The sequence below is a fragment of the Babylonia areolata genome, chromosome 21 (genome assembly GCF_041734735.1).
Source record: "Babylonia areolata isolate BAREFJ2019XMU chromosome 21, ASM4173473v1, whole genome shotgun sequence".
In the NCBI taxonomy this organism is placed as follows: domain Eukaryota; kingdom Metazoa; phylum Mollusca; class Gastropoda; order Neogastropoda; family Buccinidae; genus Babylonia; species Babylonia areolata.
This window is the reverse complement of record NC_134896.1, coordinates 31,941,713-31,964,514: the sequence shown is the minus strand read 5'-3', so window position 1 is coordinate 31,964,514 and position 22,802 is coordinate 31,941,713. Positions and strand designations below refer to the sequence as shown.

At 40.5% G+C, this 22,802-nt stretch overlaps 2 protein-coding genes across 2 annotated transcripts in view; both read right to left on the bottom strand.

Moving 5' to 3' along the window:
- Nucleotides 1-109: 109 nt before the first annotated feature.
- LOC143296121 (uncharacterized) lies at nucleotides 110-12,624 on the bottom strand. Its single transcript, XM_076607904.1, has 6 exons — nucleotides 12,480-12,624; nucleotides 11,647-11,844; nucleotides 6,396-6,457; nucleotides 5,477-5,539; nucleotides 4,621-4,737; nucleotides 110-2,625 (listed from the first exon to the last, which is right to left on the bottom strand). The coding sequence occupies exons 1-6, from the start codon at nucleotides 12,523-12,525 to the stop codon at nucleotides 2,575-2,577; spliced, it is 537 nt and encodes a 178-aa protein (XP_076464019.1). The 5' UTR covers nucleotides 12,526-12,624; the 3' UTR covers nucleotides 110-2,574.
- Nucleotides 12,625-14,659: 2,035 nt separating this feature from the next.
- The window catches only part of LOC143295681 (uncharacterized), a 42,472-nt gene continuing 34,329 nt past the window's right edge, over nucleotides 14,660-22,802 (bottom strand). The window contains exons 21-22 of the mRNA XM_076607299.1: nucleotides 22,064-22,271; nucleotides 14,660-20,520 (exon numbers count right to left, since the gene is read on the bottom strand). Coding sequence (XP_076463414.1) covers nucleotides 20,297-20,520; nucleotides 22,064-22,271 — 432 coding nt within the window. The 3' untranslated portion in view covers nucleotides 14,660-20,296. The remainder of the gene's footprint in view (nucleotides 20,521-22,063; nucleotides 22,272-22,802) is intronic.

The following is a 22,802-nucleotide window of genomic DNA, read 5'->3' as shown; positions in this document are numbered from 1 at the left end:
TTGAATTTTGTGTGTGTGTCTGTGTGTATCTCTCTCTCTCTCTCTCTCTCACACACACAGATAGATGGTAAAAAATCTTTTCAAAAAGAAAATTAACAAAGCCAACACAAACTTTGTCATAACATTTATTCAAATACAACTCTTCACCCAGCACTCATACTCGGCAACACACCAGCGACCTGAACAAACACTATGATCATGAATAGATTGCTTATCTAACTAATCGGTAAAGGTCAATTGAACAAAGGAAAACATAACTATTTCATGAATACAAAAAGTTCATACATGCTCTTGGACTAGCAAAAAAAACAACCAACCCATACATCCCAAGACAGACTATCACTATATAACACACACACTTGGCATAGATGAACAAATTGGCATAAATACAACAGCAACTGGAAATCCATCTCTCTTCTTGTATATGTGTCAAGTTTCTGGCAAAAACAGGTACCATTTTGAATCAGTGGAAGGGTACAATCTTTTGTTTTGCGAGTCGGTCGGTCTGTCTGTCCACCTGTATTTTGGCAATCTTGCAGGCCCACATACAAACTTAACAAAAACATTTTGGATCACTATATAAAAGCTGGTATGTTTTCATTGAATACCGGTAGTCTAAAGGCCGTTTCAGGCACACCTGTACCATGAACAGCTTGAAAAATGTGTTTGAAAATTAATGCTTCAGCCAGAATGTTACAGGTATTTAGTGGTTTATACACAATAAATGCTTCATCTATGAAAGGGAAAAGAGAGTCATGGAAGGTCCAAGCTACGAGTCCTGGGGTGTGTGGGGAAGGCGGCTTCAAGCAGCTCAAAATATCGCCTGTAAACGTTTTATTTTTCTGTCTTAATCAAGATTCTCTTGTATGCTGATCAAAACCTTAGGTAAACACAGTTTTATTTCCATGTCCTCTTGCCTGCTTTCTTTTGCACGTGCGCACACATGCACATATATGCCCTTTCTTCCTGATGTGAGTGCAACAGCCATACTTGTAAGATTTCATATAAAAAGAAGAAAAATGGGAACACTATATTTGATTGTTTTCACACACAAACTGCAATCAAATATGTCTGAATGAGAGGGGACAATATGGTGAACCAAACCAGATACAAATCAACACAAGAACCAAATTCATGTGTGTGTTTTTTTGTTTTTATACATACCATGCTTTTTAACAATGGAAGACATTGTGCAGTAAGCACACCATTTACCTTACATGAAAGATCCACGACAGTCCTGTAACTTTCAATAAATCCTGCAAGAGACCCACTGAAAATACTAATACACTGCCATACTGAAAACATAACAAAGAATAAAAGTAGGGACTGAACATAATCATTTAATTAAGGAAACCCCGATGGGGTACCTGAGAATGTAACATATCTAATGTATCTGATACTAAAATGAAGCACATCTGGCAACTTTTTATTTTCCAGATGGCTTGATGTTTTTGAAATTTTGACCAACTCTGTGCTCATTATCAATTACAACAACCGTTCCAACTGATTAATAGCAACATGAGAGAGACACAAGAGAAACAAAATGGCAGCCTCCAAGATCTTACACAGTGAGAGAAAACCTCTGAGCAAACCTCTGAATCTTGAGAGTCCTTTCTTTTTTTCCTTCTTTTCCAATGACTTAACAGTTAACACATCCTCTGACCGTGACCCAAGACATACTGCTCAGGTCTGTTCCACCTTCTTTCCTTGCCTAGCTTACCGATGCTCTGCCAGAATCTGTTTCTGGATAGATGTCGAAATGGATTCATATCCATGTAATGTTATGATTTATAAACTGTTAAGGATCACTATAAATATCTTTATCAGTCAACTCTGAAATGCCAACACCATACAAAATGATACTGAACAAAGTGCAAAAAATGTAAAAAGTGAGGTTGCGAGAAACAGATCTAGTTTTTAAACTCTCTATATTTATATTTACACTACTGGTATGGGAAAACAGATGCTGACAGCAAGTGAACAACTTCGTCTTTCAGAGTGACCACACTCATTATCTGGAATGAACTGTTCTTTTTTGCAACAAAATGAAGTATGAAATAAGTTTACAAGACTGAATGACAATCATCTTTTCTTCTTCTTCTTCTTCGTTCATGGGCTGCAGCTCCCACATTCACTAGTATATACACGAATGGGATTTTACGTGTATGACCGTTTTTACAATCATCTCTTGAAAGCAGCTCATAATGCAGCCAACTGGATATTCAGTAACAATTCAAAATTTCTCCTTCAATGTAAATGAAAATCTTGTGGAAACATGAAAGCAAAATCAATGGAATGACAATAATTCTATGACTGCAATAATCGAGTACAATCAAAAGTACAAATAACACGAGCCTACCTAATTCTTCCAAGTGAAGAACATGTGAAGTCATTCAATGTAATTAACTGTATTCAGATGCTAAAAGAATGGTGCACTTGACTGTTGACGAAATAATGTGCTGGATGAGCAATTAATTTTATTTAAACATGCACAATGAATTGAGAAAATACAATGTTCAATAAATTTCAAATGAACAATATAAATGTCAGTCATCCTAAGTCTTGGTGTCACATCTACATGGTTGAATTCAAAAACTCCAGGACTTTCTGTCTGTTCTTGTCCCTCTGCAAAAAAAGACAAAAGGTCTGTATGAAAAACGTAAAAAGCAACAACAGGAACAAATTCATCCAGAAAAATGAAAATCTGATACTTTTTACCCCATTCCAACTCCAAGCAAAATCTAACAGCTGATAAGTACGAGTACATCAATATGCTTGTTTGTAATCAACTGTCAAATCTTCACTGCACAAACATTAAAAGTATTAATTCTGTTGAATTATCAGAGTTGCACCCTAAAAAATATATCACTTAATATCAATGAATGAAACGATCAGTGCTACCTCTCTGACCAGATAGCTCACCTTCACTGTCTTCAGTGGGTTTTTTCATGTGTTACATGCAGCTTTCCCAAGACAGCAACCAGCTTTTCCCCATACAAAACAGAGAAAGCAAGGCTGCATCCTTGCACCATTTCTTTTCACTATCTTCTTCAGCATGATGCTCCACAGAAGACCTGATGAAGTGGACAGTATCTACATTCAATACTGCCTGGTGGCAGTCTGTTCAACGTGAGGTGCCTACAGGCCCAAATGAAGATGATGGAGCTACTCACCTATGAGCTTCTCTTAGCAAATGATGCTGCCCTTGTTGCACACAGAGAAAGTTCTACAGTGCATAACAAGCTGCTTTTCAGAGGCTACTAAGCTCTTCAAACTGGAAATTGGACTGAAAAAGAGATGACTTTTTTTATTAGCCCGCACCATAACATGATTACCATTCTCCTGACATCACCAGCTGTGAGACAGAGCTGAAGACAGTCCCCCAGTTCAGCTACATGGGGTGCACTATATTGTCAAATACCAAAATCAACAAAGAAATTGACAACAAACTTGCAAAAGGCAAGCAGCGTGTTTGGCAGACTGTACAAACTAGTCTAGAACAAGCATCTGAAAACTGGCACAAAGATCAGTGTGTACAGAGCAGTTGTTCTGACAAACCTCTACAGCTCTTGAGTCATGGGTCACTTATTGTCATAACCTGTGACTCCTTGTGTCCACTTATGCTGCATCTGCACCATCCTCAACATCAGCTGGAGTGACTTTGTCACCAACACTGAAGTCCTTGAACAAGTGGTCACCAGCATCAAGGCCATGCTGTTGGAAGATGCAGTTGTGCTGGGTGGGGCATGTCTCCAAGATGGAGGACCACCGCCTGCCCAAGATTGTGCTGCATAGGGAACTCAACTGTGACAGAGCCGAGCCCAAAATGAGGTACAAGGACTCTGAAGAAATCAGAGAAATCCTCAAGGCCTGACAAAGCACATTGGGTTATGCTGCTGGTCAGGCATCTGCTTAGCAGAAGTGTTGTAGCAACTAGCATATATGGATTTGTTTGAATGCAGTGACTGAACTGAGGAAATCCCTTGTCGCCTGTCACAATGACCATCGACTGTGGACCATTCCAGCCGCAGATCGTGTGACTGGCGATGCACCATCCGCCAAACTGTCACCTCTAACGACCACTCACCCAGAACCTGCCTGAATGAAAAAGGGGAAAACACATGTCAAAGCAACCGAACAGACTTTCCATTGTAGCCGCTGCAGATGGAACTGCCTGTCCTGCACTGGCTTCATCAACCACCAATAAGCCTGCAGTAGATATGAACAACTGCCTACCTACACCTGCCACTCCTTGAGATGACAGTCACTTCCAGTCACATTTGTGCTCAAACAATACTATCTGTTATGAGATTAGAGGAAGTGGGTCGAGGGACTACCATCAAAAACACATCAGAACTGGAAAACTAACTTTCTCTGGTACAGAAACTCTGATTTTGTTTATGTATATTAAAGAAATTTTCCTCACTCAGAATCAAAACTTAGAACTTTACATATACATACACACACACACACATATATATATATATATATATCAGTGGTTTCTTACCACCTTCCTTTGCACAACCTCGGTATTGCAGAAGATGGTGGTGAAAAATCACTGAAATCAATTTCAGCATTTTGGTTCTGAGTAAGTAAATTTTCTTCTAAACGAAAACCAACCTCTTTGTCCTCTTTGGACTTTTTGATTTTGCGCTTGATCTTCTTCCCTGAGATAGCACTTCTTTGTGGCTCGCTGCTGTCACTGTCACTGCCATGTTTGCCACCAGTGTTCCAGAACTGATAAAAGAAAAAAATTATTAAAAAAAAACAACAACCCCAAATAACATTTTCTGAGTTAGATTATGAGTGAATGTACATCTAGACATTACAAGTCTGCATCTTCTTTGGACCATGTTTTTGCATGTGAATATGTACAACAGTGCATGCCTAAAATATTGGGTTTTTTGTTTTGTTTTGTTTTTGTTCTAAAATAACCTATTTTTAATATTATCAATTTGAAACTATATGGCAATGTGCAGAAAGAATGTTTATGATGATATGTGCTATATTATGGCTAAGAATTTGTGCATCAATTACAATGTTTTAAAGTGAATATGTCCAATGCTGTCATGTATATGCATGCTGTATATATGTTTAATGTTTTTGTGTCCAGTAACTGTCCACTTTTGGTTTGATGCAAATGGTGAAAATTCTCTTTGTGAGATAGAAAAATTCTTTTCATCTAATCTCAAATAGCATAAATTGTAACAAGGTCAACTTGTGTTCTTGGTGAGGAAAGGACAAAAACACCAACTACAAATGCACTGAACAGATCTGCAGTGGTATAAAAACTTGTATAAAGGAACATCTGTGTCTGTGAGTATGTGTTAGTGTGCACGTGTATGTACAGAGGTATGTGTGTGTAGGTGTTTGTGTAGGGTGGTAGTGGTGGTGTGGGTGTGTGGTATGCATGCGTGTGTAAAAGCACTAAATAATCCACTGTAACACGCCTCAGAACTAACTTTCTGCTGCATACCTTCGACAGCTGAACAGGTGCCTCCCCATCCTCTTTCTTGCTCTTGTGCTTTTTGTGGGCCTTCTGTGGGGGGCAGGGCGGGAGGCGGGTTGGGATGCAGAAGACCAGTCCCAGGAACAGAGGCGCAGGATGGCGTCATCATTGGGCAGTCAGCCACCATGTCCATGTGTCAGTATCACGTTCAGTCGATGCCATCAGCCGGTAAAAACAAACATATATCTGGCTTATGACAGTTTATAACACTCAGTGTTGTGAATAAAACACTATGAGCCTTAGAACTTGCTTTTTCCACCTTAGAAGAAGTTGGCATAAAAATACAAATGGATGAATGATTATGCCACCTACAAAAAACGAAGAAAGAAAAAAGAAAAGAAAAGAAAAGAAACTGATTCTGAAGGGGTTCTTTGTCAGTAATGAACCCAAAATGTACACAAGATACCTATTACTTTTCAACATGTGTGCCACTGAAAAAATGACTGGTTCTAAACAGCCTAGAACAGATACACACACTGACAGTGAAGTAGTATCAACTCAAATTCTTTTTTTAAATTTGTTATCATACTTATATGGCCACACTCCTCTACCAGTCTGAATGAAAATCTAACTAGAACTACATCTTCAGCAACACATTAGATACAAATGTGATATATCTAATAATCTACAGAGTATTCAAAATAAAACAAATAAGATACCTGTGATGAGATTCCACAAATTTGGACAGAATACACCCCAGATTGATAAAAAAAAAAGAAAAAAGATTAGGACACAAGTTAATTAGTTTTTAAGACTGAAGGCACTAATTCAAAATTAAATAATTGCACACATATACACACATAGTTACATGCAAACCCCCTAATCTCCTGGCATCCCTTGGGAAAAATAATACAACTTTTCACAATAAATGGTTATGCAATGCTACCTTGTGTTTGTGCTTCTTCTCTTTCTTATGAGGTCGCTTCTTCTTCTTCTTTCGCCGGTGATCTGTAACATTCACATCATTTTATGCAGAATCAATAGCAAAATATTTTTTTTCCAAACTATACCAAATTTTTACCCTAAAAAAAAATCTGGGCTACATAAGTGTAAGAAATCCACAAATTCAACAGCACATAAAGGAATATATATACACATCTTCCAGAAATCCATCCTAGCATCTTCCAGAAGATATGCACTGAAGGGAGTTAAAGTAACAAATTAGAACTCACCACTTTTAGCACTGATGATGTTCGCACACTGAAAAAAATAGATCTGCCAACCTGTTGATCGATAATGTAACTTTATAAGAGATCAATATTACTGTTGAGATGCTAATGTGCCAACAAACTGACCAATATTCAAGAAGTATAGTTAATCTATGGGATTACATACTGCTATGACAAAGAGCTTAATATGTTTTATTTATAAAGATAAGACGTGATCACCTGTTGAGGTCTTGGGATTGACAGAGGCACTACATGGCGCAGCCACTATCAATACTCTGATCACTGTGCCAATTCTGAAAAAAAACTGGGTTTTTTGGGGGGGTGTGGGGGGTGGGGGGAGGACGAGAGATTGCCAAAAACAAGAAATGAAAACAGAACTCTAATCTCCAGCAATTTTCCAAACATTTTATTTTTAATTTTAAACTTGGATGTTGCATTGTTACCCAGTAATGTGATGGACTTACTAGTACAAGTAGTAATAAAGGGACTTGTTTAAGGCTTAACTTTGATTGCGGCTTATATAATCTCGGTCCCATTAATCAAAATGCTTGTTTACTTGGTTTGCAATTGTTTGTGCACATATAAGATGGCAAATCAATCATCAAAGTCAAGAAGCATTTTACAAAAAATTCAAATGTGTCCAGAAGATTTTTTAAATGTGCTGTTATAAATTTTGGTGGCAGTTAGTTCCAGAGGTTAATGACAATTACTGAAGCAATATTTCTAAAAGGAAATTTTCTATCTAAAGTTAGGTTTAAATAACATACTTACCATGACCCAACTAGTGCAGACTCCGGCAGACAAAACAAACTACGGCCGATGACCTCCTGCAAGAAGGTAACCTCCCCTTTGTCCTGCTGGCTAGCGCCCTCTTTTGATGGCAATATGCTATCACCAGCGCAGCGAGCAGGGAGAACAGGAAGCGGGGAGGACGGGAGGGTCTTAAATTTGGGTCACGGTAAGTATGTTATTTAAACGTAATTTTAGATAGAAAATTTCCTTTTAATTACACATACTTAACCATGACCCAACTAGTGCAGAATAGTGACAAGGTGGAGGGCTTGCCTGTTCTACTGTCTGTGTGCTGTGATGGCCTGTTGTGCAACTACCACAGAAGCGATGCCTCTTGAGCCATCATCCCGCAGGCGTGCGACGTCTCTGTGGTAGAAGTCGATGAGCCATCATCCCTAAAGCGATAGATGTCCCTCAAGTAGAATTCAACGAAAGTAGAGTGTACTGTGTCACCTAAGGATATTGGTGCGGGCAAAGAAGACAGAGGTCCACAGCTGTATTGTGGGAGAGGTCTGTGGACCACAGCTGTGCTGATAAATGTAGCGCAAAGAAAATCGGGTTGGTGTGTTGAATCCTCACGTATCTGGGTAGCATCATCAACACGCAGGGCGGCACAGACGCAGACGTCAGAGCAAGAATTGGCAAGGCGAGGGCAGCGTACTTGCAGCTGAAGAACATCTGGAGCTCCAAGGTGGTGTCGACTCGCACAAAGATCAGGCTGTTCAACTCCAACGTCAAGTCAGTCCTACTGTATGGAGCGGAGACATGGAGGACAACAAAGACCACCATCAAGAAAGTGCAGACCTTCATCAACAGCTGCCTGAGAAGAATTCTTCAGATCCACTGGCCCGACACCATCAGCAACGCAGACCTGTGGCAACGTACCAACCAGCTGCCAGCCGAGAATGAAATCCGGCGCAGGAGATGGGGATGGATCGGGCACACCCTGAGGAAGCCAGCCAGCAACATCACAAGGCAGGCACTATCATGGAACCCCCAAGGAAAACGAAAAAGAGGAAGGCCAAGAAACACCTGGCGACGAGACCTTGAGGCAGAAACCAAGAGGATGGGATATACCTGGAGACAGCTGGAGAGAATAGCCCAGGACAGAGGACTCTGGCGGACTGTTGTTGGCGGCCTATGCTCCAGGGGGAGTGATGGGCCTAAGTAAGTAAGTGTTAAATCCACATTTTAATGAGAGCCCTTCGAATCAAAGGAATGGAAGGAAACACGTACCCTTATAGGGTTGTCTCATTTGAGCGCGGTTGAGCATCAATGCAAGGAGGTGCACATGTGGTTTGATCTGATGATTCCACATCGGATGTGGGCCGATAGTGGAAGTGATATATGTGTTTGAAAGAAACTGTGGCACGAGACAGAGGTAGGCCGCCATGTTGGGCTTGCCTTAGGCATGACAGCCAGATCTGTAGAGCTCCTCTCCTCCATGCGAGCTGACAGGCGATGGCACTCCCCCCATCACTTTTTTGTCGCTGCCAAAAAATGACAGCACTGGTATATACATATATTTCGTGATTGTTGATTGTGATAATAAATCAAAAAGAATAGAAGGTGAAATATTGTGATTTATTTCCTGTTATTGTGTATAACAAGAAGAGAATGGTAATAGGGATGGTTGCCTGCAGAGGGCTGTGTGAAGAACCCAAAAGTTCAGTCGCCAATAGCATGAGAAACAGCAAGAAAGGTGCAGTTGCTGTGCAAAGTTGTGTTAAGTCCATGAATGGGCATCAGGACCCAATGAGAAATCGAAGAAACATCGCTGGTGGACAGCACGGGGGGCAGGAGTGACGTGCTGTGTCGGTTACAAATGCGGAGTTGCCTCCTTTGGCGCCGATATGCAGAGAAAAGGATGGTGTCTTTAGAGCACATATCCCTTGGTGTGACGTTTCCTTGCTGTAGAGGGAGGAGTGTCTTGCTGCGTGTGAGAGTCCATGGTTCGATGCCACCGTAACCGATACAGGTGAATACGGCCGCAAGGGGAATACTTATAATGTCCCTTAGTGCCGTGGGCATCCCTACCCGAATCGGTTGCCATCGGACGTGAGACGGTCGGGACATGTGGCATGACGGCGCCGTAACCAGTGTTATGGGTGGTCCGTTGGCTTGCTGTGGGATGTGCATCCCCCTGTAGGTGAACGGCGGTCCAATCTCGCGAATAGTTCCTGCGAGAGGACTGACGTTCAACTGTTGTGTGTTGACGGATAAAGGGATAGACAAGATCGGCCCGAGCACTGCCGAGTGGCAGGATCGAGTTATCAAGAGGCACTCCGACGTGGAAGTGCCGATATTAGTCTGGGTAACAGTGGAGATATGCAGTGGGGCAGAAAAAACCGGCACTGCTGAAGTTCAATGGGCTGTGCACGCATCTGCTCTGTGGGCAAGGGGCGGAGCAGGCACTAGGTGTGGCACCAGTACATAATTGCTGCAGCAAGTTAACAATGGGTTGCTGGTTGTTTGGTTGAGCAGCTTGCTGAGACGCCATTAGTGGATGGGAAACAGCAGCAACCGGCGGTGTGGCCGATGGGGTCATCACCGCAAAGCTTGAAGGGACCGTGCACGCACCCGCACTGTTGGCGAGGGGCCGAGCCGGTAAAGGGAAGTAACTGCGGCGGTCACCAGCAAGGGTGCCGAAGCAGGAGTTGTCTCCCTTGGATCTGAAAATCGGGACAAGGGCAGGGCGCATGCGCATGGGCGAGCGTGTTCCCTAGTGGTCCACCTTCCTCCCTACCCCTGGGGAGGGCATCCCTAAGCGCCTCGGTCGCCATAGGATCCGAGATGGAAGAGGCATGCCGCGTGGGGGGCGCGTGAGCCAATGTCAGGGCCGCCGCCACAGACGCATCGCACATAGGGCCCAGTCTAGCATGCAGATCCAAAGCCAGTGTATGGTGTTGTTTTCCCAAAGGGATTATGGCACATTCCATTGTTGGCATGGGAAAAGTGATAGAGGAGATCGACTTGGGTGTCCTGCTGACTGGCAGGGCTGAGAAATGCGGGTCGCGTCGAGTTCGTTCGCGAATTGAAAAGAATAGCAACAATGGCACCACTGACCCGAGTATGGGGTAACGTACCCCTAGAAAAGACGCCGGAGAAGGTGCAGGAGGTGGTGGAGGTCTGGAGTCGACCGGAAGCGAAGGAAGTGGAGGAGGTGGTGGGTTGGCGTTGTTGAGAGGGCCAGAAATAGAGGGCCCAGAGTGTCCGCGAATCGATTGCGATCGCGCCTTAATTTTAGCCCGATCTCCAAATCGAACCATATAATTATGTGACCTGGTTGAAGACAAAATTTGACAAAAAACAATAACGCCAGAGAATCGACAGACCGACAGGAAATAAGAAAAAACTTAGCCGTATGGAGAGCACCGGAACAGGAGTCATAATGGCTGCTGGAAAAAGAGGGCGCTAGCCAGCGGGACAAAGGTGAGGTTACCTTCTTCCAGGAGGTTATCGGCCGTAGTTTCGTTTTCTCCGCATAGGCGGATAGTAGTTTGCACAGGACAGGAATGTCAGACCCCTGCCGGAGTCTGCACTAGTTGGGTCACGGTTAAGTGTGTAATTAAATGCTTGTTAGTTTTGAAATAATGAAATGTACTTTTCACTCTTGGCTGTTTGTTTTATCATACAATCAACGGTTAAGTATGTGTAATTAAATCATAGATTACAAAAAGGATGACTCAAAAACTTTACCACATTATCACTGCTAAGAAAAAAATTTTAGGATTAAAGTGAGCATTAGAAGAAACTTAACTGGCACAACAACTGAATGGTTATAGCATTTGACTTTCAATCTGTGGGTCCTGGGTTTGAATCTTGGTAACGGTGCCTGGTGGGTAAAGGGTGGAGATTTTTCTGTTCTCTCAGGTCAACATATGAGCAGACCTGCTAGTGCTTGAACCCCCGCTGTCAGAGTTGTTGTGTATATATATGCAGAAAATCAAATATGCAAGTTAAAGAACCTGTAATCCATGTCAGTGTTCTGTGGGTTATGGAAACAAACATACCCAGCATGCACACCCCCAAAAACAGAGTATGGCTGCCTACATGGTGGGGTAAATAAACAAAGTGGTAATACAGGTAAATGTCCATAAAGTTGGCAGCGACCGTTGGACATTATTGGAAGAAGAAAATCAAAGAGAGCATTCAGCTTTGAAATAGTTTGTGTACCTGACGATGAGCTGCTTGAACTGCTGTCCGACGACGATGTATCCCTACTGCGACGCTGCTTCTTCGTCTTGTGGGAACTGTGGCGATCTGGACTGTGGCGACGTTTGTGACAAACACCAGAGTCTGAAGATGACTCACTGGTATCGGAAGATTCTGATGCAGATGATGAGTCTCTCTGGTGGGACCGTTTTCTGCTTCCTGAAATTTAATTTTTAAAAGAGTATATATATATATAGCCGACTAGGCTCCTACAACGTACCGCATCAAAGTCAAAGAGATTCTGCGATGTGAAAAAAGAGCAAAATATGTTAGAAAACATCAAATTTAGGTTCTCCTATTTTAGCATTGTAAATTATTGCATCTATTAGTTACATTTCCATGGTTCAAGGGACGAAAAGCGGAAAAGCAAGATGATGGCAAGTTAGTTTTGTGACTGAATACACATCAAAATTGAGAAATAAATAACGTACAGAGTCGAAATCCACTGTAAATGGGTTACAACATCTACTAATGGTAATATCGTTTCATACATGCATAAAAAAATTGCTGGTAAAATAGGTGCAATGATTCAGGATGCTATTATTTCTTACAAACTGTTGTTTTGTTGTTGTTTTTTTTTTGTGTGTTTTTTTTTTTTTTTCAATCCTCACAACAGCGCAATCCTCAGCAACCTCCCAAACTATAACAGAATCATCAATAAAATGATGTTGGTTGTATACAGGAAGAAGAAGTAAAGACCCAAACTGGAGCGTGAACGTGAACTCAGTGAGTCAGTGTATGTATCGTGCATGTTTCTTTATGTCTCCAAGGTCAGCACAAATGCATGATCTCACTTTTCCTGCTGCTTGTGCTTGGACGCTGGTCTCTGTCTTGGGGCATATTTCAATGCGATCTTCTGCACGCTCAAGAGTCAAAATGAAACATTGGAACCTCTGAACTCGGCGCGACTTCGCACACGTATCACTCGGAACTTCGCTGAAAATCTGAGAGTTATCGTTCCGTTCATACAGGGAAACAACTCCAGGTGAGTAAGAGTGACTGCACAATGGGTTTTTTTTTTTTCCGATCAGTTGACAAAAAATAATGGATGCAATGTCCTAAGAATGGAGGAAACTCGAAAGCTTTCAAGTCCCAACACTGTATTGCATTTTATTGCTTTGCAATGTATTGAATTGTATTGTATTATATTGTATTGGTTTTAGTCAAAAATGTTTCTGTGTGAAATATGGGGCGATTCTCCCTGTGGACAGCGTGTCACCACAGTGCAGCACCACCCCATATATATATATATATATATATATATATATATATATATGCTATCTGAAAGTGTATCAAGTGTGTTTTTTTACAGCTAGGGTGGATTTGTCAACAATTTTTTTTCTTCTTTTTTTTCTTTTTCTTTTTTGTGGGGTGTGGCCATAAACAATCGATGTACAAAGTTAGATTGTTTCTAGGTGAAAAATTCAGACTTATCGTACTTCTGCATATATATATAATATTTATCATTGGCGCTGCATTGGGCAATGGCTCTGGCAGGGATAAGGGGGCGAAGCCTCCTCTAGATGTGAGGACCGATTGAAAGAACAGAGTATGAAGTGCCTAAATGACGGGGTACGGTTTGAAGCTGAATCAGAAAATTGGTTTAAAAAGCATCTGGAAGACTCCTGCAATCAAAAAAGAAAAAAAAAAGTATTTTGTTTTCAATGCAACTCTCTCTCCTCTGTGTGTGGGGGAGGGAGGTGAGCGGGGGTGTCGGGGGAGGAAAGGGCGGGGATGTTTTTGTGCTTGTGCACGTGTGTTTGTGTTGGGATGAGAAAATGTGTGTGTATGCATGTGTTTTCTTTTCAATGTAACTCTGTGTGAGTTATTTTGTGTGTGTGTGTGTGTGTGTGTGAGAGAGAGAGAGAGAGAGAGAGCTGACAATGCTACGGCCACTGCTCATGTCGAAATCAGGAAACTGACGAAAATCACGTGCTGAGTTCCGGCAGCGCTTCTCAGTGGATCTGCCGGGCGCGCGCGCGTGTGTGTGTGTGTGTGTGTGTGTGTGTGAGAGAGAGAGAGAGAGAGAGAGAGAATGCGTGTGTGTATAAGCTGAGAACAATGTAATGGCCCATATCGAAATAAACGATAATTACGTGCTGAGTTCATCTCACTGAATCTCTGTGTGTGTGTGTGTGTGTGTGTAGACAACATGCAATGGTTCCTGCTCATATCAAGCTAACAAGATTCACGTTCCGAATTCATGTTCTCTTTCTTTCACTTTATCTTTGAGTACAATGGCCCCTGCTCATATCACGTGTTGACTTGACGTTCTAAATCAGAGCGCGCACAAGCGTGTGTGTGTGTGTGTGTGTGTGCTGACCGTGCAATTCACTGTTCCCTGTCCAGATTGAAAAAAACAAACAAAAAACGACAATCATTGAGTTCAGCTTCTGAATCTCTCTCTCTGTTTCCTGATAAAAATTTTACATCCTTGCTGATATTGAAATAATGGCAATCACGTGCTGAGTTCATATTCTGAATCTGTGTGTGTATGTGTGTTCTGACAACTAAATCATCGCTGCTCTTATTGAAATAAACGAGAACAGCATGCAGTGTTCGTCGTTCGCTCTTTGTGTCCGTGTGTGTGTGTGTGTGCTCGCGCGCTGACAATACAATGTCTCCCGCTCATACCGAAATAAACGAGAATCATGTGCTGAGTTCATCTTGTGATGCTCTCTCTCCCTCTCTCTGTGTCTGTGACCGTGCAGGCGCACACACACACACACACACATGTGCGCGCGCGCGCTCACACCAACTACTAAGCTCACTGTTGATGACAAGCACTCTGTTGTGGAGCAGTACTAAGGGAGTGACCCACACTTGGAGTGGAGACCATCTTCATGTACTGCTTGGGTGTTTTACTTTGTGTGACTTTGGACTGGCAAACACATCAGCATGCATGTGCACTTAATCCACACACATTTACACACACTCATTTACCAGACAAACATGAAGGCGTTTACAAGACCAGCTCTGACCAAAACATTTATTTCCATAAATATGTGACAATAAACATCACAAATAACCATATACTCTTTTCTGACAGAGCTGTTGAAGACTATTTGGATTTCATCTTGTCATTAAGTTAACTTGTCTTTGTGTGCATGCATGAGTGTGAATGCGCTTGTCTGTATGTTTGTAAATTGGCAAGAATACAAATGATATGCTTTTAGTGGTTACATGTTTATCGGTCCCATAAACACATAAGTACCTATCACAAATCATGGACTATCGATCAATACATATGTTTTGGAATGTTTCAAGTCAGATAATCACCTTCATCATCTGATGCCATCAGCGGTGAAGAGACATTGGATAAAACCACTGAACTGAACTGTACTGAGCTGAGCATCTTCTGATGGCAAAAGTCAATCAAACAATGCTACATCAAACCACACTGAACTTACAAACATCACATATGATGACCTGATGTGCTAACACTGGTGAGGTAAGTTGCTCATGTCAATTTTTACTCAAAGCAGAAAGCAAGCTGATTTAATTAAAAAACAAAAATGGTCAAGAGATCATAAAAATCTCCATTACTGTTTCTACTGACCACCAACATCCACTTTTCACTGATACAAGTTATTTTCAGCAATATGGGTAGCTGCATACAACCAGAAGAAAAGTGCTGAGATGAATTTAGAAAAACAACAACAAAAATAACAACAAAAAAAAACAACAAAGTTTTTATACTTTCGCAAACAATTCAGTAAAATCTGAATTGCTGTTCCCCTTTGTCTCATTTTAAATAAAGAATGCATACAAAAAAGTTGCCCTCTTTTAAACAGAGATTCTGAAATCCAACACAAAAATTCTGTAGTAATAAGCGACAACAAATACAACAAATATCACAAAAAAGTAGCACAAATCACCTACATTGCTGAATTTGTTCCTTTCACCTTCACACTGCTTTTCAGGGAACATGGAATTCTGACAAATATTAACAAAAAAAGACTGGCAGTTTTCTAAAATAAGACACTGAAAAACTGTCAATAAAAAGTCTTTTTGTTCAAATCATACAAAACTTGAATCATTTTCACACAGCAAAGCTGATGGGAAAACCTCATAATCCTTGGCAAGAATATGAACATGTTCACATTTTGTACGTACACAGATTTGATTCAAGAAAATCACTACCTACATATTTCTTCAGCTAAAAAAACAAAAGCAAACAAAAAACAACAAACAAACAAAAAAAACCCTACCTTTGTCAACCCTTAAATCATTTTGATCAGGAATGCTGCTCTACATTCACATTCCATTTCAAAATGTCCTGACTGATACATTCATAAACAATAGTGGATATTTTGTGTGTATTTTAAATCTTTGATCCCAGTAATGAAACAGAGTAATGACTACCATCTTTTCCAAAACCCAACCACTTTACATGCCCTTGTATTCTATGATACTAATTTTCTTTGTGCAGTCCTGGTAGTATTCATACTAAGCTAATATTTGGCAAAAGTCAAATGGTGTAGCTGCCACCTTCAAAATAATTTAAGGAAAAAAAGCCAACATAGTTTTGTAATACACCAAGTCTACATTCACCATTTTTATCAAGAAAATATGCATCTGAATTGTAGTTTTTTTGTGAAAGATTTTCAAATGCGTTTATCTTGAAAATATGCAAAAGAACTACAGTCTTTCTGAATGATTTTCAAACTACTAAGTAATAATGACTATACTTTTTTGCCAACTATATTTGAAAGGTAATTAAAGAATGGAAAGACTGATCAGTACTCCTGTCTCAGAACACTTGCTCAGATGAACAGTATTATAAAATATAAACAAATTGTATCATTCTGCCATTTTCATTTGTGTATGCACCGGCTGGTGTCTAACTGCAAGCATACACACCTATGAGTGTGCAAGTGTTAATGTTTCTCTGGTTTAGTTGTCACTCTCCCCAATCTAAGAAAAAAGTGGAATAATCTACAAACAAAACAGGACTAGCTGTATTATGGGTTTTAACAAATTTGTCACCTATTAGACTGTACTTAACCTATTTCAGTTACCACCTTCTGGAAATGAGGCAAACAAAATGAATAACTGTGAAAGATGAATAGTGTGAAATTGAAGTTGAGGTACTGGTCACTGAGGGCACAGAGAGAGAGAGAGAGAGAGAGAGAGAGAGAGGGACTGAGTAAAGCACCTACACCTCAAAGGTGACAAAAACAAATTCTGTCAATGCACCGACAAGAAAAATGCCTCTGTTGGTTAAGAAAATGCATACTGAACAAAACAAACAAACAAACAAACAAAGTTTCCATGATGTCATTTTTGAAGGTTGCATTTTATACTACACATCCACATGTGCACACATACACACTCACACACTGATACTGACACACTGATACACACACATATAAACAAAGAATAATAAACATACAAGATGTTGATGAATGCAAGCCATCAGAAAAGAGGGGAAAAAAGGAAATCACTTGTACAGCACACAATAATGCAACAATAATTCACATAAACCATTAAACAAAATCTGCAAATCACATGACAGAGAACATCTTATAGTAAATTTAAAAATAGAAGCAAAAATGCAAAGCAAAATAATTTTTTGGTAAAGATATCTACATGAACAAAACTGAAATACTGAACAGCAAATAGGCTGTAAAAATACAATGGTATGCAGCTCTAAAACTGGTTTCCAACAGCCAGATGATAAATAAACAGGAATAGAAAACAAAAAGTTTATCTTTCATACACAAAAATTAAGAAGGATGAACAAAGAGCATTACAAAATTCACATCTGTCAACAAAAGCTTTGAATACCAACCAAAAAGCAACAAAAAATGGTCGCATTTGGCACATTCAAATTTTCACTCACACACAGCCACCCACTGTAACGCCAACCAAATTCCTAACATGGTTTTACATGTCCTGAGAAACTGGACGAAACCACAACACTTGAAATCCCTTTTTAAAGATAAATAATTTTTCTCTGGTAAAAGAACACACAAACAACTGCATATAATTTACCACTGAACTCTTTTCAAAAACAGAAATGGATGCGTCAGGCACACATCCACCACAACAGCTCAAGAAATGTGTTTGAAAAATCAACATTTCAGCCAAAAATGTACAGTTAATCAGCTGTTTATAAGCTGTGGTTTATCGTTGTCAAAAACAGAAGTGCATGTGCAGTGCAAGGAAACGCCTCTGGATATGAGTGGTGCTAATAACACTGACTACACACACCAACTTCTGGAGACGTTTTCCCTTGCAACACCTGTGGGAAGTGCTGCGCATCCAGAATCAGCCTCTTCTCCCATATGAGGACACACACCGACAGATAAGCCTGCCTGCCTACTCATCCGTCGGTCCCACGGGAGACTCCATCACACACACCACTGTTTGCTGGAAATTCAGCATGAATTCATTATGCCCCCAAGAAGAAAACTGAACATGTTCATAAGCGTTCCTTAAATTTTTGTGAACCTTGAAAATTAATCCAGAGTATTTTCCTCATTACTGAAATTGTGTTGCTTGTCGTTGCTGGTTTATAAAAATTTTTTTTAATCATCATGTTATCTTCAATCCAGGGACAGATACTACACTACACCAATTCATGCACATATCAGTGAAAAAATTTCTTTTTTTTTTTTTTAAAGAAGAGAAGGAACACAGGGTCAACAGTTTCAGTTTTAAGGAGGTATCAAAGCATGCGGATTGATCCATATATACTTTACACTGGCTTAACAAAAAGAAAAATGAAAAAAAAAAAAAAGAGCTCATGCTGACATACGCACAAAACCAACTCATTGGGCAGGCCTTAAGAGCCTACCTTGGTTTGTTTGCAACAGAAAAATAGAAGACAACAGAAAGAAATTTTTTTAAAGTTAATAATATATCAAAACATCATAAAATGAAATACACATAGTATGGAGCAAAATTAATGACTGAAACAAAATATGGGTCAAAATCTATGAGTAATAATACACTTATCATTTTCTCTCCAAAAACCACAGATTCATCATAATTTAAAAAAACAAAAAACAACAGTAAATGAATAACAAAACAAAAACCAACAAGATTGTCACACTATCACAATTTCAAAACATCTTCATGCTCTACACAATGTAAAGAGAAAAAAAAACAACTTGTAGAAGGGCTTCACAACCATGTACATATTACATTTCTTTGTGACCAACAACAGATCTTACATAATGCGATAATTCTATACAATGACAACAGTGCGATTCATCAGCCAAAAGTGTTTGGTGCCATTTTCACAAAGTATTTATCTAAGAAAAAGACTAAACACAAGACACAACCACCTTTGGGAAATGGGACTGTTGGGGTAAGGGTGGGTGGAGTAGGGGTGGGGAATGTAAAAGACACATCACAATATTTCTGAGGTTGGGATATGGGCGCAGAGAGACCAGCACTGAATACTGCAATCATCTTCATGATTAAACCTTCTTCCTCACACACACAGCCACCTCCCCTTCCCCAACACTCACTCTCTCTCTCTGTCACACATACATACATGGGGACACATGCACAAGCACAAACATACATTTACACTTATGAGTAAATAACATACAGTCAGAAGAAGTCATCAGTTATATTTTGGCTGTGGTTTTGCCGCCCAGTATGGAAAAAAAAAGCTTGATTAAATGTGCGATGGACAGTGGAGGAAAATCACAACATTCTTCAGTGTGTGAAATGGGCATAGAGATTCGGACTGGAAACTACATTCATATACATGATTAAATCCTTTCCCTCACAGAACCAAATCCTGCCCCCAAACCTCTATTCTCTCTCTATCACACTTTACACACACACACACACACACAGACACACACAGATATTCATATATAATTATGTGCAAAATAACTTACACTCAGAAGACATCACAAGTTGTGTTTGCTGTGGTTTTGCTGACCAGTAAGAGTCAATAGAGGAAGAGTCTCAATATTCGTGCAGTGAAAATAAACACTTTTTGGAATGACAATATGTGTACAGGTTCACAGCAGATGCTGCTGTTGTAAGTGTCTGGAGGATTAAAATCCTTGTATGATTTTCAGTCAGTCATGTCCAACTGTAACCATTAGAACAGCAGACAAGGTAACTGCTTTCCTTGTGACAAACCCCATAAAACCTGCCAACCAACAGATTCAACTTTAAAGAAAACCAAAATGCGTATATCCAGCCCTAAACATACATATATCAACATCATCAGAAAACCAGTCGTCTCCTCATGTATTCTCTCATCCCTGTACAGGTGTTAAGGACAAGAGGGGAGTGGGGGTGGGACTATGTTTAGCAAACAGCAAAACAAAACAGAAAAACCCCCAAAGCACAAAAACTTCTAGGTTTTCTCATCGCTCCCTATTTCACTTTCAGTTTCAAAAAGGTGTTAAGCAAGCAGACTGATCCATATACGCTCAACCATTTCTGCATTAAAAAAAACAACCCCGTCATTTATAAATCCAGCCTTATCTTATCATCTCTCCTCCCCTAAATCTGCACTGAGCTGTAACAATATAAAATCTTAACTCCAACACCCCCTTTCCACCCTCACCCTCAAAATACAGCAGACAGCAAAACACACAGACGCATCACAGCCTCCATGCTAATCCAGGTGGTTTCAAAACCTTTGGAACCGGCTGCCTGGAACCGCAATGTCGGCTTTCTCTTGCAGTCGGCGATCCCAGAGGAAGAAACCCAGGGCCACCATTGTCCCCAGAACCACCCCAGCGATGGCGGGCCCTGTGGGTTCGGGTCCAGAGTAAGCCTGCAGCTGTTTCCGTCGCCAGTCAGAAAACACCAGCAGGCCGCAGCTGTCCATCGAGTCTCCCACAGAGAAATGAACTGTGTGGGGAAACACATTATACATTCTTTTAAATTATTTGTTCATGTATCATTATGGTATGATAGGCACAGCTGAGAAAGAAAAAAAAAATTAAATCAGCATCTGGGGCTAAACAAAACGAAGACTCACCTGGAACATATTACTCACATACACACATTTACATATACACAAGTAAAATGTGACACACACAAACACACACAATCATTAAACTTCACACACACACACACACTCTCACACACACACACACACACACACATATTTACCACGTTTTTCTCTCTCTTTTTTGTTTGATCACATTTACTAACTTGTTGAAAAGCACCGACTTTATTTTGCTTTTTTGAATGTGTTTGTTTTGTTGTTGTTTTTCTGTGTGTCCATTGTGTTATGAAAAAAAAACAAAGTTATCAAAAATAGTTGAAAAGCCAGGCCTGGAATTCGAAGACAGGAAAATCAAGGCAATGCGAACTATTTTCTGGAAGCAATGCAAAAGCCCATCTTCTGATAAAGGTTTTAACACACTATCTAACACACCATCACTGAGCACATGCACACGAAAATGCACACAATCCCACCAAACTACTGTAAACATAATAATAATAATATCAACACAGACTGACGCTCGCATGTCTCAGGTAGGCAGTTTGTGGTGTTTACTGTAATATAATGTTTTATGTTCATAAACATACATGCATCAAGCACACCAGATACAAACAAGCATGTGAACACAAAAACACACCTGCACCCACCCACACACACACGTGCGTGACCAGCAGAAGTTCAAGAAGAATATCAGTGAATGAGATAGCATGAAGAACAGCAGAGGTGTATTTTGAGAGACTTTTTATAGTGAACTGGGGAATCCATGTGACGGACCGACATGACCAGTTTGTTCCACACCACTGGGACAAGACAGGAGTAAGGGCGCTGATCTTGTGATCTTTTTGATTCTTCAAGGAATTTTCAGTCTCTATAATGAGCAACCTGAGGGTAAAATAATTTAGGAGTAGGAACTGAAAGTAAGTCACAAAGGTACATGAATGCAGTATAGTTTATGGCATGAAAAAACATGTCAGTTTCAGTTTCTCAAGGAGGCGTCGCTGTGCTCATACAAACCCATATATGCTACACCATATCAGCTAGGCAGATGCCTGACAGCAGCATAACCCAACATGCTCAGTCATGCCTAGAGTGCATGCATTATATTTATGTTCCAATCAGAGTGAATTTCTTCTACAGAATTTTGCCAGAGGACAATTTTATTGCTGTGGGTTCTTTCTCAGAGCGCTAGGCATGTGCTACACACACGACCTCAGTTTATCATCTCATCCGAACAACTAGACGCTCAGTTTGATTTTCCAATCAAACTTGGGAGAAAGGGCCAGAATGGGATTTGAACCCCAGACCTTCACGGACTCTATATTGGTAGATAAGCATCTTAACCATTTTGCCACCTTCCTCCTGGAGCATGGCAGCTAGTCTGCAGTGTATCCTGTCAGAGGTGGACAGTCGGTGACCAGGACAGTAACAGGTCTGAGGACTGACCTGTGGGCACCACGTTGACAACCAGCTGAAGCGGAGGCGTGGCGTTGCAGTGCTGCTGGGAGGCAAAGTAGAGCGACTCAATTCTGGTCAGGTGCACGGTGTACACAGTCTCTGTGTCCGTGTGTGTGTACATGGTGTACGGGTCCGTGTCATTGCCACCTTTCCCAACCTGCCTGGCGTTGCTGAAGTTGCAGGACTTCAGATCTTCCTGTGAAAAACAACACAACATTGCTTAGTGGTTATAGTTGTCAACAGGAACACTTGAAAAAACAACACCTCCAAAAATTACTATAAAAAATATCAATAAAATAACAATAAAAACAAACAAACAACCTTTATATGTTTTCTTACCACGGGAGGTAATGCAGCTGTATGTTCTCTTACCAAGGGAGGAAAAGCAATGCTCACTGATGGGTTCACACTGATGTCACTGGGCAAATTCCATACTTTTCCCAAATCTTTTTCAGACCTGACTGAAAATTCTCCACACCAAACACAAAGCCAGGCTAAATGGAAAATTCGTCTGCTACACCACTGACAAAAAGAGATTGTATTGATGTTCAATTTTCATCGCTTTTTGTTTTTTTTGATTGTTTTCTTCAGTGCTTTCAGCTTTGTTGAATAGTACTGGTCAAGGGTTTTATCAAAATTCCACAATGTGTGTGTCTTTCAGAGAGATGATCTGATCTGCTTTGCAGTGGGTTTTTTGGGTTTTTTTTTTCATGATTCCTTTGTTGAA